The sequence below is a fragment of the Notolabrus celidotus genome, chromosome 22, assembly GCF_009762535.1.
Source record: "Notolabrus celidotus isolate fNotCel1 chromosome 22, fNotCel1.pri, whole genome shotgun sequence".
NCBI classification, from domain to species: domain Eukaryota; kingdom Metazoa; phylum Chordata; class Actinopteri; order Labriformes; family Labridae; genus Notolabrus; species Notolabrus celidotus.
Window position 1 is genome coordinate 27,003,594 of NC_048293.1, and position 21,287 is coordinate 27,024,880.

Here is a 21,287-nt window from a genome sequence, read left to right on the forward strand (position 1 = left end):
TTATTTCTTCCAACATGAGCTCAGTTTTTTTTTTTTTTGCTTTTTGGTTATTTGATTCAGAAGCATAAATATTTCCTTAAAAGAAAGAGAAAAGTAAAAATAAAATAAATAATGAATGAATAAATAAATAAATACATAAATACCAAATAAACAAATATATCGAAATCAAATCTTGATAAATAAAAAAATGTAAATTATTAAAATAATACATAGAATAATAGAAAAATAATATAAATTAATGCAAGCAACTCTGAAATCAATGAATGAATAAAATGAATAAATAAAAAAATGATAATACTGTGTATCACAAATCAGTCCTTCCATTCCTTCAGAAAGTCAACTAAAAAGAGATGAATCGACAGGTCTCCACCTCATGTCCTTCATTTTATCCTCCACTGTGTGACTGAGGAAAGCTGTGGCTTAAACCAGGACCCTCAGCAGTGCCGTATGGTCACTGTACTCATGAGCTCAGTTTTAAGAACATTGTTGCCCTTAAAAGTTGGGGGCCAAAGTGCTGTTGTTGGTTTGAGTTAAACTGTCTTTGAAATATAATGACCCATAATGCAGCGTGGTGTATTCAGCAGGTAGAAGGTCTCTGTGTGGGAGCAGCAGACGGCCCTTAGTGTCCTTTACTCCCTTCTTATTCTAGCCGCCCTGACTCCTGACCCGACACACACACACGCTCATCACATCCTCCTCATGAGTCAGACAGACGACCGCTTACTGTTCAGTGTTGTTCTCTGAATCTTTCCTCTGTATGAGCTCTTACACATACAGCAGTTATATCTCACTCTGGTTCTGCACAATCACCTGCTCCACATCCGTGATCAAATACAGGAAGTTGACTAATTTGTGTTGTGACATATTCTCTGTCCTCTTCATGAGAATAGAAATGTTACCTAACTTTTATTTCAGTATTGTTTGTTAGTCTGTGTCGCTGCAGCCGCTCTGTGCTGCCCTTTCTAATTTTCCCACTGCTGACCTCCCCAGTTTCCATCCCTGTATTAATAAAATGTCCCTCCTCTCTCACAGGGAGCTCAGCAATGAATAAGCTACGGCAGAGCTTCCGCCGGAAGAAAGACGTCTACGTGCCGGAGTCGAGTCGGCCGCACCAGTGGCAGACGGACGAGGAGGCGGTCCGCAGCGGCAAATGTAGCTTTGCAGTCAAGGTGACTCTCTCCCTCACACATAAACACACCTGCATACACAAAGTCTCTCACACACAGAGCCGTGCTGGCCTCACTGTAGCACACACAAAGAAACTTGCTCACTGCCAGGCTCCCCAAGGACGCAGCTTGTGATTAATCATAAGCATTCAGAGACTGTAAGCACGGCTTTTATCTAGGTTGCAACATTATCTGCGGGTGCGTTCCAAAGCTGTGGGATGTGTGTGCACTATTGATTTCAAGCCTCCTTGAGTCACAGAGTTAAAAACTGCAGAATTAGAGAAAATGTTTCATTATAGCTGAGAAACAAACCTCAGTGTTTCAGAGGGATGAAGTGGACATGCTGTGCTGGAGCGGACAGTTCTCTGTATTTTGGCAACAAAGCCTTCAACTTTTTGCTGAACAGAAGTGCAACTGTACGCTTCCTCTCATCGCGGGGAGGAAAGAGGAATTGAAAACCTCAGAGTGGAGAAAGAGAAAGTTTTCCTGAGAATATAGGAACTTCATTGCAGATCAGAGCTTGCAGGTTGCTTTTAACCAAGGTTGTGTGTTTGCTTTGTCCTGTTTCCTTCTAGAGAGAACAGGGAGTCAAACTGAGTCTTATTAGTGGAGGAGTGGAGGAGGGCGTTAGATTTCCACCTGCGTTGCTGTTCCTCAGAGCTAGATTGGATGTTGGATCTTTCTTAATGCTTTCTTTAAAGCACAGATGAGCGTTAGTTAAACCTTTTACATCAATCAATCAATCAATCTTTATTTGTATAGCACCAAATCACAACAAACGTTATCTCAAGACGCTTTTACAAGTCTGGAGGACGGCAGCTCAGAGGAACCTACGAGACAAGGGAGCTCAGGGACTCCAGAAAGGTCTATGGTTAGTAACTTTAATGGGACAGGAAGAGTTAAAGTGAGAGACAGACAGAGAGAGGAGAGAGAGGGAAAGACAGGATCCCAGTGTGTCAGTCTAAGCCTATAGCAGTATAACTAAGACCTGGTCCAAGCCTGATCCAGCTCTAACTATAAGCTTTATCAAAAAGGAAAGTTTGAAGCCTACTCTTAAAAGTAGAGAGGGTGTCTGCCTCCTGGACTCTGACTGGTAGATGATTCCAAAAGAGAGGGGCCTGATAACTGAAGGCTCTACCTCCCATACTATTTTAGAGACTTTAGGTACGACGAGCAGACCTGCATGTTGGGAGGGTAGTGGGGTAATAGGACAATATGAGCTCTTTAAGGCATGCTGCTTCATTCTGCAGCCCATGCAACATGCGACTCCCATCTGCCGTTGCATTTGATAATCATAACTCTCCTACAAAATGTATTTTTCAAGGTAAAGCTGTGATTCTTAAAGCACAGTGGATCAGTTCTTGTTTCTCTTTGTGATCCTGCAGCTATTCAAAGTCCTGAACATGTGGCCAGCCAGCAGAGCAGGTGTACCTTATCATGTTTGCAAGGTCTGGTTGTACTCTGAAGGTCCTCTCTGACATGCTCATGTATCTAAAGCCACAAACACACTCCACCTCCACAAGCACTTTTCCCCCTCTGCACTGGCTTTCATCATGCTGGTGCAACCTACCATGCTGCTCCTCTGTGGCCCTCCTCCCCCTCCTGCTCCCAGTCTCCCGCTCTGGGTGCCTCAGAGGAGCCTGGTCGTGTGTGTGTGTGTGTGTGTGGGCTGGAAGAGTTGCAGGGAAATGATCACTGATTGCCACAATAAAGAGAAACTTATGTAAAGGAGGAGAAGAAGAAGACAGGCAGCTTCAGTGTGGCGTTGTCCAGTCAGGAAACCAGAGTTATATGTGCTGCTTGTTCACATTCAGCTGAAGCTGCGCTGACAGACAGTTATTCATAGTTCAAGGTGATCGTCAAAGGCAGGAAAATGTAGACTTGCTCTTTTTGGATGAAAACCTTCAAAGGCCTGAGCTGAATATGAGATCAGATTAAATCGCTTGTGTGGTGTTTACGCCTCACAAACAAAAACAAGGTGACAGAAAGTTTTTATATGACCTTTGAACTCTTTAAACCTCACAGAAATACTCGTATGGAAACAAGTATGAGATCACTATTCACTAAAACTGATCCAAGACCAGTACCCTGACTAAGTTCCTAGAATCCACTTGGATTACATCCAGAGAGCTTAAGAGAGTAAATCCAACATTAGCAAATTGTTATTGATATTGTTTGGTATGAATGTATTTCAGGGCCAGAATCAGTCCGTTACAAATATACAGGAAGTAGTTGTTGACTTAGACGTGCTTTGAAATCTTAGAGGCTTCGCTACACCGAGTGTTTCTGATGTCACTCTCAAAAAAGGGGTCAGTACCAAGCGGCAACCTCCAGTTTTAAAATACAAAGCCCATGCAGAAGTGCAAAAAACTGCAGTTCCTCGAGCGTCCACTTGAGGCTGGCTGCAGAAACACAGGAAACCACATACACACCCATTCAAAGAAGATGATCTATACAGCAGAAATAAACATGTTTACAGCCTGATGAATTGCAGGTTATAACACCTCCGCATGGGCTTCATATTTTGAGACCAGAGGTTGCCACTTGTGCGGAAGTGCTAAAAACTGCAGTTCAGTGAGCGTCCACTAGAGGCCGCCTGCAGAAACACCGGAATCCACATACACACCCATTCAATAAAGATGATCTATTAAGCAATAACGAAGATGAACTTTAGACGGAGTCCTGAGGAAATGCTACATTCAAATTCATGCTAGTTTTCCATGACTACCAACCCTAGCTTTAAGATTACCAGTTTTGCCCAAATAAGGGCGTGGCTGACTTGATTGAAGTCCGCCTCTTTACCTCACACTAGCTTGGACGAAGTTAGGTTGAGTTCAGCATTTCCAATATGGCAGCCGCCGCCGCCTGGCTTCAAAACAGCGCTTCAGGAACAGATGGGTGAACAGGGATACTACGTCCCTTTATCATACAGTCTATGGTCGCTGCGTTCCTCTCATTGTCCGCCTGTGGTCTCGCCCTCTGTCCCTCTTATCCTTGGCTGCCTCCCACAGTCGCACTCCGTGTTGATTTGATGTTACCTCTGGCGGCCCCTCTACAGCTGGAAAATCCTCTCCAGGGAGCAGGAAATGTAAATACAATACGTGATTTTATGGCTCTTCCTCATCAAACACAAACAGTGCAGAGGCAGTGACTGCAGCGTGATTTCAGTATCATCATATACTGTATAAACTGCGTCTAATTCAAGCCCACTGTAGGATTAGAGCAGAGGGGAACTAATCCTGGAGTGGGCATGAACAGAACATGCTTTAAGAGCAGAGTTACCCTCTGTGTGTACGACACTGTACTGAATATGCTGATTCTCGTCTTTGATGGATCTTTTTTTAACCGAGCACATCTTTGAATGTAAATGTTTGTGGTTGTTTCCTCCAGCTCGTTGCTAACAGGAAGGAGTAAGATGCTAAATGAGGCGTCTGTTGTGACACTTGAAGGCTCCCCTGCAATTTACTCATCACACCTCAGCTCGTCTCCGGGTCGAGCTGCTGTTAGCAACACTACCCACGACTGCCTCTCCACATCAGCATTGTCCTGCACACACTTACACATTTGTTGTGTGTATCTTCACTGCCTGTGTTTGTGCACATGTGTATTCTTGATACGGTGACAGTGTGACTCACAGCGGTGGCGTCACACTCTTAAAATAGCAGGGCCAGAGGGCGGGGTTGACAGGCGTGGGTCAGCGTCACTCGATGTCTGTGTATCTATAAGGAAAGGGTAAGGACTTCCTCCCCGGGCTCTGTGCACACAATGGCTTCTGGGGCGGTCAGCGCTGTGACTCCCGGGCGACGCACAGCAGGGTGTGATGCTGCTTCAGGAGGAGGGAGGCTCGAGCTGGAGGAGGAGGCGGCCTCTTCCGTTCATTCAGTCACAGTTATTCCAGCTCACGTAGGAGCTCCCGGTCATCTCAGTGTCGGATGTTTCACAGTTGAAGGAGAGGGTGAATGAAGAGATCGATCTCTGTCTCTGCAGCTTCGTGAGCAGACTCTGATGTCACCAAATGAAAGTCTGGACTGTAATCTGAGTTATAGAGCGACACAGTGACTCTGCTCTTCATCCTCAGAGCTGATCTTTTTACTGTGTGTATTTAAAATGCTGAATTGATTCCTCCTGGCTTATGACAGGAGGATCTGGCAACTGTTACCTCATTTCAAGAAGGGCTGTAAAAAAGAACAATACAGTAAAGTCTTGATATCAAATTTTATGATATTGTCTGGGTTTTCAAAGACACTGCATCAATCTTGGAAGTATTAGTTTTCAGGATACTTATTTTCCAGATTTCACAGCCCTCTTTCAAAGACGCCAGGAGAAGGAAAAAGTTCTTAGACATCAAAACTTTGGCGTTTAAGGACGAGTGTTTCTGTACATAGATCATTTGAATATGCTGCCTTCAGGAACAGGGTGACCCTCACGAACTCCTGAAGCCTGACAGAGAGAGTCACGCAGTAAAGGTGTCTTTTGTGCAACAAGTTTTGCTATGCCACCGTAAAAAAAGGCCTTTGAGTATATTCTTTTAGTGTGTATTACAAAGTGGTTCATGGAAAATCCGTTTTCCGGGCAGGAGTTTTGTAAAGTCAAGGAAAAGACATCACATTGGGTTCTGTTTCCCTCTTCTTTAAGGTCCCTAACATAAAGAAGAGTATCAGAAGTGTCTGATTAAAGGGATGGAGCGACTGAGATCATTTTCTTTACAGTATCAGAAATCAGGCTAGATATAAACATGACTTCAAGTAGCCAGAAACCTCATGAGGAAACACCTTCAAACCAAACCAGAACCAGTCTGGGATCAACACATGGTCAGGTATTTGGGTCAGTAACATAATCTGGTTCGGTTCTGCTACCAAATCAGACATGAGTAGACTGCAGAGGGGATCATCGGCGACCCCTGCCTTCCCTCCAGGACCTGTACTCCTCCAGGATGAGGAAAAGGCGAGGCAAAATCCTCACAGACCCCTCTCACCCGGGTCATCCACCTCTTCGACCTGCTGCCCTCAGAACTCTGAGCACCAGAACATCCCAACACCGGAGCAGCTTCTTCCCTCAGGCCTTATCCCTCATGAACAATCACACTGTGAACCATTGAAGACTCCTGTGATACATCACATACATGTGCAATACTTTGATTTCTGGTGCATGACCTCAAGAACCAAGTGCAATATTGCAATTTAATCCATAACATGATTTATTATTACATTCATCCACTGTAATGTGAACTCTGACTTAGGCTACTTTAACTTATTCATGTCTTTAAAAGTACTTCTGTACCTCTCTTTGTGCAGATTGTATTTTTATTAGAATTTCTGTGTTTAGGTCTATATACTTATTGTCCTTACTGTCTTGTTAAGTCCCAGTGTTACAATCACCACGGCAAATTCCTTGTGTGTGTGAACTCACTTGGCAATAACGAGTTCTTCTTGTTTTTTTGGTAAAGTTACATTTTTTGGCCTCTTTGCCTTCCTTTGACAGGACAGCTGAATAGAGACAGGAAATGTAGGGAGCAGAGAGTGGGGGAAATATGCAGGAAATAGTCGACCGGCCAGGAATTGAGCCGGCGACCCCTGCGATGAGGACTGTAGCCTCTGTATGTGGGGCGCTTAGACCGCTAGGCCACCAGCGCCCCGGCAATGAAGCTTTCTTGATTCTTGATAAAATCTGTCCCTATATCTACGCTGACCACACTCAGCTTGGTTCTGCCCCCACGTGTCTCTGTTTACTCTCTTGTATCCCCATCCTCCACAGCTGAGTCTGATCACTCGCTCATTTACATTTCTCTAGAAAGTGTTTCCTTTCCTCCAAACGCTAAATTAGGGATCATCTGGGGAGCAGTTGAACTGCGATTGACCTGAAAACGTTAATTAATGAGGTGTATAAATCACAAGCATCATCCTCCCAGGGAATATCAGAGAGTCTGAACTCATTCTCCCTCCAGAGTTTCTAATTGTAATCTCACTTAAACGAGAGATAGCCACAGGAAAGGCCTGTCAAATCACGGCTAACTCTCTCCTTCTCTCTCTCCTTCTCTCTCTTCCCTGCAGTACCTGGGCCATGTGGAGGTGGAGGAGTCCCGAGGCATGCACATCTGCGAGGACGCAGTGAAGCGGCTAAAGACGGTATGTTTCACTAGAAAACCCCCCCTCAGTACTTCTAGGAACGAGGCTGCTAAATACCAGACACAGTCCTACTTCCTCTCTCTCTCTTCGTGTCTTATCTCTCCCCGCCTAGTTTCCCTCACTGTGCTTCCAACATCCTAACTCCTTCTAACATTTCCTCTACTTCACGAGCCACCGAGTAGTTCTGTTCTTTCATGGTTCTGAATTCCTGCCTGGTTCACGCTGAACATCAGGGTCAGGGTGTTGCTGTTTGTCAGAGAGGGTCTCCTCCCATCGTGACCCTCAGACGACCTCCAGGGGTGTCGGGGTTGGATCTGAACGTGTCTTCCCCCCTCTCTCTCTCACCCTCTTCGTGCTCTGTCTCAGCCGGAGGAGACAGACCGGCATGTACTTCCTGCTGCAGCAGATTCCGGTGGAGTTACGCAAAAGGAACAAATTCCAGTTTAGGGAGCAAGAGGAGGGGGAAGCCGGGGAGCGATTGCTTTTCCGTGCTGTCAATTGTTCCCAAGGCCCCACCCAGGTCATAAACTCCTGTGGGTTAACGAGTCTTTAGTCGGAGCCAAACTGAGTCGGCAGGTCTGCTTCTGGATTCTTCTGAGTGTGTCTCTCTGCAGACGGAGATTTCTGTGCCAAGAGGATCTGAGAAACTATCGATGACAGCTTTCAGTTTCAGTTTGAAACTCCATCTGAGGATCTTTTCTTCTTCTTCTGCTGTAAACTTAAATAAAGAGCCTTCATTGGTTTTATATGTTTGACTCAATGAGCTGTTGAAGACATCTTGAGCCACTGAGAGCCGTTTGTCAGAGTGATGGTGCTGTAAGATACGCCCGCCTGGAGAATAACTTCATATTTTATGAGCACAATTAAAGGATATTAAACACATCAATTTTCACACCATTTAAAACAGCGTTATGAAACAGAAGCTGTTTAACTGGATGAGAGAACACATGCACATACACATACACACACTGCTTCTTCCCACTCATTCATTCATTCATTCATTCATTCTCATTTTGCTGCCTGAAGTTCGACATTTTTGCGTAGACTTCCTGTTTTTTTGAGTTGTACATATTTAGACAGGACAGCCGATACGCCTGTTCATCTTTGGACACTTATCTGCTCTGACAGCCTGTCAGTCAGAGGAAGCCAAGCACTAAAGGATGCTTCATAATATATCCTAGTTTACTTTATAAATTAGATAAACAAACTTTAAAGAGAAGACATCATTTTGGCATTAAGACTTTGGATGAGCATTTTTAAAAACAAGCTTTTTTGGTGTTCAGTGGGAATTATGCTGCAAATATTGGACTAGTTCCTCTGTGTGCATGTGCAGACATGAAGAGTGGAGAGATGAGTGACTGTGCAGAGTTGTTGCAAAAATTGCACTTGACTGTACTATATAAAAAAAAAAAATACAATCAGATAAATACCAGAAAATTAATTAGAAATAGAATAAAATTGTTACATTAAAATCAATAGAATCAAATACAATAAATACCTGAAAAATGACATAAAATCAGATAAAAAACGTAAAAATTAAATAGAAATTAAATCAAATCATTACAATAAAATCAATAGAATAAAATAAAATAAATTAGATACAATCAGATAGATACCTGAAATATAATATAAAAATGAAATGAAATCATTACAATAAAATCAATAGAATAAAATAACATAAATACCTGAAAAATAAAATAAAACCAATTAAATAGAATCAGATAAATACCTGAAAAGTACAGTAAAATACAATCATTTCAATAAAATCAATAAAATCAAATCTGATAAATACAAGAAAAATGAAATAAAAATAGCATAACATGGTTACAATAAAATTAATAGAATAAAATTAGATAAATACCTGAAAAATAACATAAAATAAGATTAAATTAAATTAAAAATGATATTAAATCATTGGTAATTATGCAGTCCAGGGCTGAAAGAAAAAAATACTCCAAGTTGAAAGCCAGATTTAAAAAGTTAGTCTTAAATTTACTTTCAAATACACCCAGGAAATGAAAGAGAGTTCCTCTGGGTACTTACTTAAGTCAGTAATAGGAACATTTTCTCATAGACTTGCATACATTCATACATAAAAAATGCAGTTATAAGGCACTTTCTCGTTGGCTTCACTTCTGAATATAGAGTCTATTTCCACTGTTAATATACCGCCTTTTACTTCAACACACATCTCACACATTCTGTTAAACACACACACACACACTTATAAGAAACAGAAAAGCAGTATGAAGTAAAAGAAGTAAAAGAAGTATGTACATCACTTTTTGACACCCATAGCATCATGTTCCTGTTTCTCAACCACACTCATTGGGTCAAACACACACTCGCAGCGAAACACGCACGCAGTCAGAACACACAGATCGGGCCTCACAGGCAAATTATTCATACACACACACACACAGGAAGAAGTGCACCCGGAGGCCCAGCAGGCGGACATACTGTATACACGCTGGTGTCTGATGAGGTCACATGGTGTACACAGAGCCCCCGAGGCTGTCAGGTCTTATTGAGTTTCATTCATATTAACACAGAGGACAAAATGGAGCCAACATACAAAGAGAGGCGACGCGAGCATCTCAACCTCTCTTCATGTGATGCCTGACGTTCAGAGACTCTGCTGATGATGATCCATGTTCATCATTTGTGAGGGAAATTAGCTGCAGCCACATTCAAAATCCACGCCTAGCGTTAGATATTAGATATAGTGTTATGTTTCAACCTTTGAATATAGAAATCAGTGATGTTTCATGTGATTGCCGGTCATTCTGACAACAGGAAACATGGGAAAAAATATATAAATGTAAACAAACCTTCAGAAAAGTCACTAAACAAAAAGTGAATGAAGATTAAATACAGAACCTGTGCATCATTTCTGCCACAGTCACGTCTTGTTACACTTTGGACGTCCTCATCTTTGTTATAGTCTGGATCAGGAAACCTCCAAGGACTTAAATCACCCTCCTTTATTTTCTTCATTTGAGAAGATAATATCCACATCCTGACATTAGCAGTCAGACTCATGAAATGTGTCCCAGCTCTACCTGAGCGCCGTCTTGTTTCTGACTTGATGAGATATCCTGAGACGGGGAGAAACGACACTCCTGCGCTCGGGGGGAAAGCTTTTTCAAATATCTCCATAATTTGAAAATTCATAATGCAAGAGATGTAATGTTTGCCAACACGTAGTTCAGGAGCGCAGAGCAGCAGACAGACACGCTGCTGTGTGTCACCCTGCCCTTCACTTCTGATTAGTTCTGTACTCGGTGATTTTCAGACAGAGAGTGGGATTGTAAACCGGCGTCCTGTTATCCCGAGCTGCTCTCTTTACGGTGACGCAGACGATGAAAAACACAAAGCTGTGAATTAGTTTGTGAAAGAAAGTTTGACTCAGGAGTTCTCACAGTGATCTGAATCATAGATGTGTGGTTGTTAACCGAGCTCCACACCTTGAGAGGCTTCACATGATGTGAGGGCAGATTCCTGAAAGTTACATCAGAGACGCAGCGAGAGATTCAAATATAGACTCTGATGGAGAAACGGAAGAACAGCCACATGTGAGTCTTAGTGTCCCTGTGTGCATCAATCAATCAGACTTTAATTATAAATCTTAATGAGGAAACACTGGAGGTGAAATGACATGTTAAAACTCAACACAGGAAATTAAACTCACCAAAATAAAATACATTTCTAAGATAATAAAACACTAAAATATTAAAAAATTAAAAGAAAATAAGATTCTGTACTTAAAATTAATAAATCAATACAATTAAATAAATTAAATTAAAAGTGACTAAAATTTGAACTAGATAATTAATTAATTAATTAAATTAAATAAATTAAATTAAATTAAAAGTGACTTAAATTTGAACTAGATAATAAATAAAAAGATAAATAAAAAAATTAAATCAATCAATTAAAAGTGACTTCAATTTGAACTAGATAATAAATTAATTAATTAAATTAAATAAATTAACTTCAATAAAAGTGACTAAAATTTGGACTAGATAATAAATACATTAATTAAATTAAATAAATTAAATAAAAAGTGACTTAAATTTGAACTAGATAATAAATAAAAAGATAAATAAAAAATTAAATCAATCAATTAAAAGTGACTTTAATTTGAACTAGATGATAAATAATTAATTAAATAATTAAATAATTAAAATAAAATAAATAAAATAAATAAAATAAATAAAATAAATAAAATAAATAAAATAAATAAAATAGATAAAATAAAAAGTGACTAATATCTGAACTAGATAATAAATGAAAAAATAAAGCAGGGTGAAATAAAACTGTTATAAGAATCAAACTCAGTTAAAAGCGAGACTAAAAAGGTTGGTCTTGAGTTTGCTTTTAAAAATGTTTATGTTTTTGCTCTGTGCTCTGCGTGTTAGTGGTCTAGCTGTCTATGCGTGTGTGTGTGTGTGTGACAGCTCCATTGTTCTCCCAGCAGCCTTTGGGACAGTAATGAGAGTTTTCACACAGCCCGTGACTCAGAGGGGAGGATGGAGGTGGGTGTAGGAGGAGGAGGAGGAGAAGGAGGCTGCAGCAGCACACTGCAGCACCATCAACCTCCAAGCTGCCCTTCTTGCTTTGTCATCATGACATCACTTCCTGCTGCTGCTGGCTGACGGCCCGGGGCAGGACGGGCAGGACGTGTGCGCTCTGTGTTCTCGCAGTGGGAATGTTTTCGCTGTCGCTCAGGAGCTTGCTGGTGACCTGGAGTGCTTCCTCTGTGCAGACTGGGTGGAGCACCCCACCAGGAGATTCTGACATGCTGAAAGAATTCCAATTGTGTTGGTACATCAACACCCGGCCGCCTCGGGGGCCGTCATTGACGGGCTATCTGATTCCATTAGACAGAGAGTATATTAGGTGCTGTTTTGACTTTTAGCGTCACATGGTATGAAGAGCTGCCTTTTCCATTACAGCAGATACTTCCGGAGTAAACACCAAACAAGGGCAACTACAGAACACATCCTCACTTAACCCAGAGCTCAGCTACTCCGAGGAGCTCCACAAACATGCCCCCAACTTCACTTCAACATGTCACTCTGTAACATGTTATCATTAGCATCAGGGGATTTAGTTTGTAGGCAACTATCCTCCTTTGTGTTTCATGTGTCCAGACTGGTGATGCAATAAATTAGACTTTTTATTTATTTAATATTAAAGTGTTGCATAATGATACAAGACTGGAGAGAGACATGACAATACAATATATACAATATACAAAACAAAGCAAAAAACAAGACAACAAATAAAATCAATTAATAATTAATAGAGAAACATTAAATAAAAATCAATTAATCAATTAATAATAGTAATAATAATAGATAAATAAATACAAAAATAAAGAAAAATACAATATAATAATAACAATAATCATCTTGAATAATAATAATAATAATAATAATAATAATAATAATTACTACCATTACAAATGAAATACAAAATTAATATTTAAAATAATAATAATAATAAATCCTACCATCACATAAAATTAAATAATAATAAATAAAATAAAATAAATAGTAATGCAAAAAAAATTAATATTAAATAATAATAATAATAATAATAATAATTATTATCATTATTACTACCATCACATACAAATGAAATATAAAATGAATAATAAAAAAAAAATAATAATAATAATCATCATTATTACCATCACATACAAATTAATAGATAAATAAATAAATAATAAAAATGATAATAATTATTATTATTCCTAACATTACATACAAATTAAATACAAAATTAATATTAATAATAATTTTAAAAAAAAACATTATTGCTACCATGACATACAAATTAAATACTAAATAAATAAAAATAAATAAAATAACAATAATACTTAAAAAAGTGAAGGAAATTAGACTGAAAGTTCTCTCTGTCTCTTCCAGTAAAGCTGTTTCACGTTGATTCAAACCTCTGTCACACTCAATCTGTGATGCTGTTAGTCGTCTATGATCTCTGATGGAGCTGTGTTTACAGGTGACCCTCCTCATGACATATCGGTGCTTCCACATTCTCTGACAGTTCATAAAGTAGAGCAACATCTCTGCTGTCCACGCTGAAGAACAATCTGCTGCTGTTGACTTCGCTGTTTTAAGTTTGAAGCAAACGTTGTGAAGGTGTGACGTTGCACAGAGTCTGCTTGTAGAAGATGTTGCACAAGATGTGTGATTTGTCGCTGCACATCCTGCTTGTGGTTGGTGTTGTCTTTAAGGGGCTGGCATGACTTTGAGAAACTTGTCAGATGTAAAGTTGAAGTTTCCTGCTCAGTCATTTTATCGTCTTCACCTCGATCTTTAAAACTCTCCTCTCTGCCCCTCGCTGTAGTTTCATCCCGGCTCTCTCATTGAATGCATTGAATACTGTGTCACCTTTCTGTTCCTGTTATACATTGTGTTTGTCTTTTTAAGCAGGTTGTATTGTGGTGTTGCAGAGAAATGCCTCCAATCCCCCTCCCCCCACACCACCCTCACATTCAAGTTTAACCTCCTCCATGTAGAGACTCTTCCTCCTCCTGACCTTAGCCCACTAACTCTAGCTGTGCAGCCTCTACCACCATCTGCATGTCTGTGTGCTCCTCACAAACACACACAAACTCACTAACAAGCGCTTAGCTCACTCCCGATGAATCTCCAGAGCTGGTTAACACGTTAAATCATGCATTAACATGGGGCTCCGAGTGCCGGCTCCACCGTGGCTGTGTAACAGGAGCAGAGTGGCACTCCTTTTCACAGCTTAGGGGAGGAGAGGAACTCTCAGGGAGGGAGGGGGAGGATTAAGACCGGGGCAGGGTTTGATTGTGGTGTCTTTGTGTGGTTGTGGCGGCCTAAACTTGACCCCTGACTCCGTCTGACCGGTGCACAGTCACAGGTTTGACTCAGAGGTCAAACATGCCGCCTGTGGGAATCTGTTTCTGTCTGCTGAACCAGCGTGGAACGACCGGGTCCTGGTCCACGCATCACAGAGGACAGAATGAAATGGGATTTGGGATTATCCCCTCTTCATACTCTCACAGACACACACCTTAAGGGCTTGCCTTCTTTATCTCCTCTGCCCAGGCAGCTGTGAGTGCTGCTGCGTTAGCTGCTGTAGTCTTGTCGGGTTGTTATTGTTATTGTGTAAATAAGTGAAGAACTTCAGGGTGTCGCTGTCATCACTTCATTTAGTTTGCTTCTCATGTGGTCACACTAACAGGGAGGGCTGGGCGATGATTCAAACAACTGAACCATAAAGCGTGATGATTTGTGTTTATTATCGATGATGCATTCTGGACGCTCCTCAAACAGATATGGATCGGTCTAACAGCCTGATAAACAGCAGCAGACAGTCAGTCTGCAGTTTTTTAGTCTGCATGTCAAAGTAAATGTCAACGCTTCCCCAAAGCAGCGCCGGATACACGGACGAAGAAAGTCAACGCTCTCTGGAAAAGAGAGAAATGAGGGAAAACAAGAGGCCTGAATTAAACTCAGCTTTCTTACGGTCAAATTCTACCAGATCCGTCTCCAATCCGTCACAGCACCGGGTCTGATAGTTTTCTATTCTAGTCAATGTGTTAACTTCCACTGGATCCGCTTTGGAGCATGTCGCATCAATCTCAACAGAGCAGATGGAGCGGGACAGGAAGTCAGGTTTCACCAAAACAAAATGAAAACATCCGGTTAATTTTCAGAATAAAACACTCTGTGTTCTCACCAGATCGTATTTCACTTAACTACAACAACAAACCAAAGTCATGATGAGCGGGGCCAGGCCTGGAGTCAACAGGTCAAACCTCGGTCACATGACTCCAGCAGGTTTAGGAGCAACATATGATGCCATCCAGACGATGCCACCTTACATATTGTAGCGCCAAACCACATTCTGCAAGTATTACAACAGCATGGCTCAGAAGTAGTAGAGTCCAGGTGCTGAACTGACCTGCCTGCAGGTACGGTTGTGTCGTCTGTCGTCTTATACAGACTCTGATTCCACTGCATGTCATTACTGCAATACTAATTGCACATCAGGATGTATTGAGCTTCTTATTCTTCATATAATGCTGCATAACCTTTACGGCGAACTGTCATGATGAGCGGAGCCAGGCCTGGAGTCAACAGGTCAGAGGTTTTCAGAGGACCAGAAAGACAACATGGATGAGGAGAGGAGGAGGAAAACCTTGGTCACATGACTCCAGCTGTCTCTGTGTTTGTAATCACAGCAAACCTTGAATGGTGATCACTGAATGCATCTCCACCTCAAACAAGCCCAGAGCAGAGACACACGCTGAGCTAAAAGCCCCTTTCACATCGCAGCACAGCTCTGTGTGCTTTAATGCTGCTGCAGCGTCATATCGCTTTCCCAGCGTGTGATTCAACATCGCGTTACAGTCGCTGCAGAAGCACGAGAGCTAAACACACAGCGGGAGCCTCACACGCCGTCTCTCCCCTGTGACGCCCCTGTTACCTCCTCTGGACTATTTTTCCCCTCCAACCTTGAGACGTTGAAATGTAATGTTAGCTGCAGCCCGTCCTAATCTGCCGTGACCACCTCGTCCAAAATCTGATCATGAGCGTGTTTCTGTGATGTCGCCCAGCCCTACTAATGTCTTCAACATAAAGGCAATAACAACCACAGCATCACCCATTAAAACCTCCATCAGAGCGGCTTCTTGTGGAGCTCCCTGATTCACTCCCTCCTTCCCTCTCTCTCCCTCCTTCTCCTTCTCTCTCTCACTCATAACCCAGCTTCACCTCCACCTCCACCAGAAAACAAATAAAAACCCGAATCATTTCCCTCCCCGCGGGCTCCAGACAATTTTTAGACCTCTTAGGTAACATTTTCATGCCTTGTTCCTCCCCCGTCTCCTCCACCCCTCTCACCCGCCCTCCTCCCCCCCCCCCTTTTTTTTTCACCACATCCACTTCCAGGACAGGAAATTCTTCAAAGGATTCTTTGCAAAAGTAAGTTATTGCTTTGTGTGTCTGAGTGTGTCTCTTGATTATGAGCATTGTTATTATTATTATTATTTTTCTTCCTCTCACATAACACCTCACCCTTTGATCACACCCCCCACACACATGTACACACACACACGCACACAGAGAGTCCGGATTGAGACAAACACACTGATGCATGAGTCTCTGAGCAGGTGGGCTGGTTCAGACTGGGGTGGGGCACTTTGTGTGTTTTGTTTTGTGGTGTGTGTGTGTGTGTGTATTAACAGGCGTGCCCTTTCTCCCTTCAGCCCTCCTTCAATGAATCAAGAGTGGAACAGTAAACAGTTTGAGTGAATGAGTGTTTCCTTCATGTGCACACACACACACACACACACGTCTTTATGTGACTCTTGTTCTAACCATCGCGGGCCACCATCGATGCATCAGAGCACCAGATCTCAACCTTCTTGTTTCTTTAAATCAAATCTGGGATCTCCTGAATGACACAGCACCTCTCCCTGAATCATGTCCTCTCTCCTGTCTCTTACCTGGTGCTTTCTCTTCCCTCACAGGTGTGTGTTTTCTGTGTGTACTGACTGGATTTGTGTAAAAAGGAAAACCGAGCGGTGGTGCAAAAGGGAACGACACGGAGACACTGGGAAATGTTTCTCACTCGCTCCTGTCCTTGTTGTGTTTCTGTTGCAGGCGGGGAAGAAGCCGGTGCGAGCTGTGTTGTGGGTGTCTGCAGACGGTCTACGTGTCGTAGACGACAAAACAAAGGTAACACATCCCCTCAGTCTTCACACACAGGTTTGAGCTCACCTTGATGTAAAGAAGGAGCTGTGTTAGGAGGAACAGGAGGCTTAGTCATGATATAGAAGCTGCTGTACCTGTGGACTAGTGACCTCCAAAAGACTCTCCTTTGAGATGTGTGCTCACTGCACCTGCAGGATTAGACAGGACTAACAGTAAAGGTCACACTGACACCTGCTGGACACCACTGGTACTACATCAAACTAACCCACTGATGTTTTAAAGGGACTTTGGTATTTTAAAGTCTAGGGCCAATCTCACATATTTGATTGGAACAGAATATATTTAGTTTTTTAAAGATATGTTTATTGGCCTTTATTGGGAGAGACAGGAAATGTGGGGAGTAGAGAGTGGGGGAGGACATGCAGTAAATGATTGAGGCTGGAATCGAACCTGCAACCTCTGCAACGACAGCCTCTGTATATGGGGCATGCGCTTAGACCGCTAGGCCAGTGGCGCCCTCAGGACACCTAGCAGTCTAAGCGCCCCGTTAACAGAGGCTGTAGTCCTTGTTGCAGAGGTTGCTGGTTTGATTCCCGGCCACAGTCGTTTCCCTCACTATCTACTCCCCACAACTCCTGTCTCTCTTCAGATGTCCTATCTATCAGAAAAGACAGAAATGCCAAAATATAGATGTGTATATATAGAGAGAATATTTTGGTGTTGATGCAGTGAATCTCTGCAGCCTTTAAAACAACCTGCAGCACATGCTCACAAACAAAAACAGCTCGAGGGTTATTTAAACTGTCTGATAAACTTAAATACAGGATCCCTGCAGAAATAGACCTTCTAAGTTTGAGATTAAGACTCTTAAAGTTACCTGACTCTATTCACTAAAACATGAACTTACCTCACAGAACAGAGCGTGGAGTTCCTGTGTGTGTGGTTTCTTTAGAAATTACACAATATTTATATATATAACACACATTAAAATGAAAATTGACTTCATTGAAATTCAGTAAACATGAGACTCCCACTCTGAGAATTAATATTCTTGTGTTTTAACAGTGGAGTTAAAATAGCTCAGAGAGGAGTGAAGGTTTTTCTTGTTTCAAGAAGCTCTTATATTATTATTTTATTGTTTTATTATTATAATATGTACTTGTTTTAGTGGAAAATAAACATTTTATCTGTATAAATATCATTGTTTTTCTTTATGTCCTCATCTATCAGCTTTAAAGTCTTCAGTTTCTGTCCGTTTTAACATTATTTGCAGTTTTATTCTTCCTGCTTTGAGAGGAATTGTGAGTTTTATTTACATGTTATCTCACTGAGTTGGTACAAATGTGTTTTTAGTAGGATGTAGACATCAAGAGAGAGAATATTAAACGCTGCAAACCCAGGAAAATATCCAGAGATGTGTTTTATTTAAAGAGAAATATAGGAGTCAGAGGACTGTAAGACAAGAAGAGACAATAATCAGATACCTGCTCTTGGATAAGGAAGTAATAATGAAGTAATAATGAATAAAAACTCCTCATCTTTCAGGCTCTGAGCTTCCTCTCTGTGAAGGCTAATATTCAGCCTCGGGTGCAGAGCAGCACTCACTCACTCGTAGTGGTTCAGATAAATTTGAGCCCTCTTGAAGCGTCCACGTTGTTGAAGCCCTGTTCACAAAGTAATCACTCTGCTGTGTTTAGATTTGTCTGGACTGAGTGTCTCTTAACCCTGGCAAGAGGTTTTATTATAATGAGGTGCAAATGTGTTTTTGCAGGACCTGATTCTGGACCAGACAATAGAGAAGGTGTCGTTCTGCGCCCCGGACCGGAACTTCGAGAGGGCGTTCTCTTACATCTGCAGGGATGGAACAACACGACGCTGGATCTGCCACTGCTTCATGGCCATCAAGGACTCGGTGAGTTCAGACTGAACTAACAACAATAAAGCTTTGTGCTCATAATGAAATGTTTTAACTTCCTGCTGCAGATAAAAAGACGTTCATTCTCTGCATTGTTTCAGGGAGAACGTCTCAGTCACGCCGTCGGTTGTGCATTCGCCGCCTGTCTGGAGCGAAAACAGAAGCGAGAGAAGGAGTGCGGCGTCACGGCGACCTTTGACGCCAACAGAACCACCTTCACCCGGGAGGGCTCGTTTCGTGTCACAACAGCGACGGAGGCGGCAGAGCGGGAGGAAGTCATGAGGCAGCTGCAGGATGCTAAAAAAGGTTTGTCCGTGCGTTCTCGTGACCATTTCTCTCTGACCTCACGTTACCCCTCCTCTTCATCGTTGCTCTCCTCTAACAGCAGAGACAGATGTGGCCGCCGCCGCAGCCACCAGCGTGACAAACTCCTCCACACACCCGTCAGGAGGCTCACCTTCCCCCTCGTCCTCCCCTCCGCTCTCCGCGGGCATGCTGGGACCCCAGGCGATACCGCGCAGACACGCACCGGCTGATGTGATCGCCAGGCAGGGCTCCTTCAGAGGCTTCCCGGTTCTCAGTCAGAAGACCTCTCCTTTCAAACGACAGCTGTCACTGCGCATGAACGAGCTGCCCTCCACCATGCAGCGCAAGTCTGACTTCCCCATGACGAACACAGGTGAGTTTGGATCCTGACCAACTTCTACAACAACCTTCAGGCACAACAGAGAGAAAAAATCACTGCAGAGAAAGAAAACTGCTGAAAGTTCTGTAACTTTCTGTAGTTAAAAGTCTTTGAGCAGGATCACATTTCCAGAGAGTGAATCAGATTTGTCCTCTTCATGTTTCTCTGTCGTCCCTCAGTCCCCGAGGTGGAAGGAGAAAGTGACAGCATCAGCTCGCTGTGCACTCAGATCACCTCAGCTTTCAGCGGACCCCCTGAGGACCCCTTCTCTTCAGCACCGATGCCCAAACCAACCTCCTCTCCACAGTCTCCTGTAGCACCAGGTAACACCTCCTTTTTTTTTAACCCCCAATGAACACTGAAGTCAAACACTGCTGCGTTAAGGTGCATGTCGACCAAGAGTCTTTTAGCCCCCAGAACTACTTTACCCTGAACTAAAAGGTTCCTGTGCCCCCATTGTTGTCTGCGTTTCGACCGCGGGCTGAATTCCCGGCTAGATTGCGCAAATCAGGCCAGTGACGTATGGAGAAAAAAAGTAAATGCACTACACCACCAGACCAGTAGAGGGCAGTAAAACAAAGAGGAATGCCATTCATCACAGATGACTCCATAGAAGCAGACGGACAGGCAGGTATCATTATGAGCAACACAACAGTTAGCCTGTTAGCATGAAGAGACTCAGCTGGCGCTGTTTTAGATGGTGCTATATTTCATCACAGATGGATTCACTGAATCAACACGTGAGAGGAGATAAGCGCGAGTAGCAAAGACGTTTCAACACGGCTTTAAAATCCTTTTGAACTCAAAAAGCCGTGATCGCAGAGATCGCCCGGTGTTTTGGTTCAAACAGCGATCCTGTTAACTGGAGACTTTCAGCCGGATGCATCCCTCATAAACGTCTTTAGACGATCATTAAATATCTGATGAGGATATTTTGAAATCTTAATAAAAACTAAACTAGTTTGCATTCCCAGCTTCTTCTTTTGAAAAGTACACACACCTACAAAAAAGATAGAACAACTAAAATCTAATGAAAGAAAGAGAAATCAAGTGAATCACAGATAGGAAAATCAATGACCGTGATTGTTTTTGGAAAAATTTGAAAAAAAAAAAATTTGAAAAAAAAGAAAATTTGAAAAAAAGAAAATTTGAAAAAAAAGAAAATTTGAAAAAAAAGAAAATTTGAAAAAAAAGAACATTTGAAAAAAAAAATGAATTTTTTTTTTTTTTTTTGAAAAAATTATAATTTTTTTTTTCTTTTAATTGATTTTTTTTTTTTTTTTTTTTAAATAAAAATTTGCCAAAAAAATGGACAAAAAATTTTTGACCCAGAGCCTGTCGAAAAAATTAATTTTCCTCAAATTTGAAATTGTTTTCCAAAAGCATAAAAAGTTAAAATTTTGCGCCTGCCGTTAAAAACATGGAAAAAGCAATGAATGAATCAACACGTGAGAGGAGATAAGCGCGAGTAGCAAAGACGTTTCAACACGGCTTTAAAATCCTTTTGAACTCAACAAGCCGTGGCAGAGATCGGCTGGTGTTTTGGTTTAAATCGCAACCCTGTTAACTGGAGACTCTCATCGTCTCTTTAGACGATCATTAAATATCTGATGAGGATATTTTGAAATCTTAATAAAAACTAAACTAGTTTGCATTCCCAGGAACTCCCTCTGTGTT

General features: G+C 41.9%; 1 protein-coding gene across 5 annotated transcripts in view; it reads left to right on the forward strand.

Moving 5' to 3' along the window:
• The window catches only part of numb (NUMB endocytic adaptor protein), a 66,448-nt gene that overhangs the window by 40,833 nt on the left and 4,328 nt on the right, over positions 1-21,287 (forward strand). For 3 of the 5 annotated variants that reach the window (XM_034675311.1, XM_034675308.1, XM_034675309.1), the window contains exons 2-9: positions 1,033-1,169; positions 7,217-7,291; positions 16,246-16,278; positions 16,960-17,034; positions 18,782-18,922; positions 19,027-19,231; positions 19,311-19,604; positions 19,790-19,933. In XM_034675311.1, coding sequence (XP_034531202.1) covers positions 1,044-1,169; positions 7,217-7,291; positions 16,246-16,278; positions 16,960-17,034; positions 18,782-18,922; positions 19,027-19,231; positions 19,311-19,604; positions 19,790-19,933 — 1,093 coding nt within the window. In that variant the 5' untranslated portion in view covers positions 1,033-1,043. The remainder of the gene's footprint in view (positions 1-1,032; positions 1,170-7,216; positions 7,292-16,245; positions 16,279-16,959; positions 17,035-18,781; positions 18,923-19,026; positions 19,232-19,310; positions 19,605-19,789; positions 19,934-21,287) is intronic. The other 2 variants (XM_034675312.1, XM_034675310.1) reach the window with 1 other exon arrangement.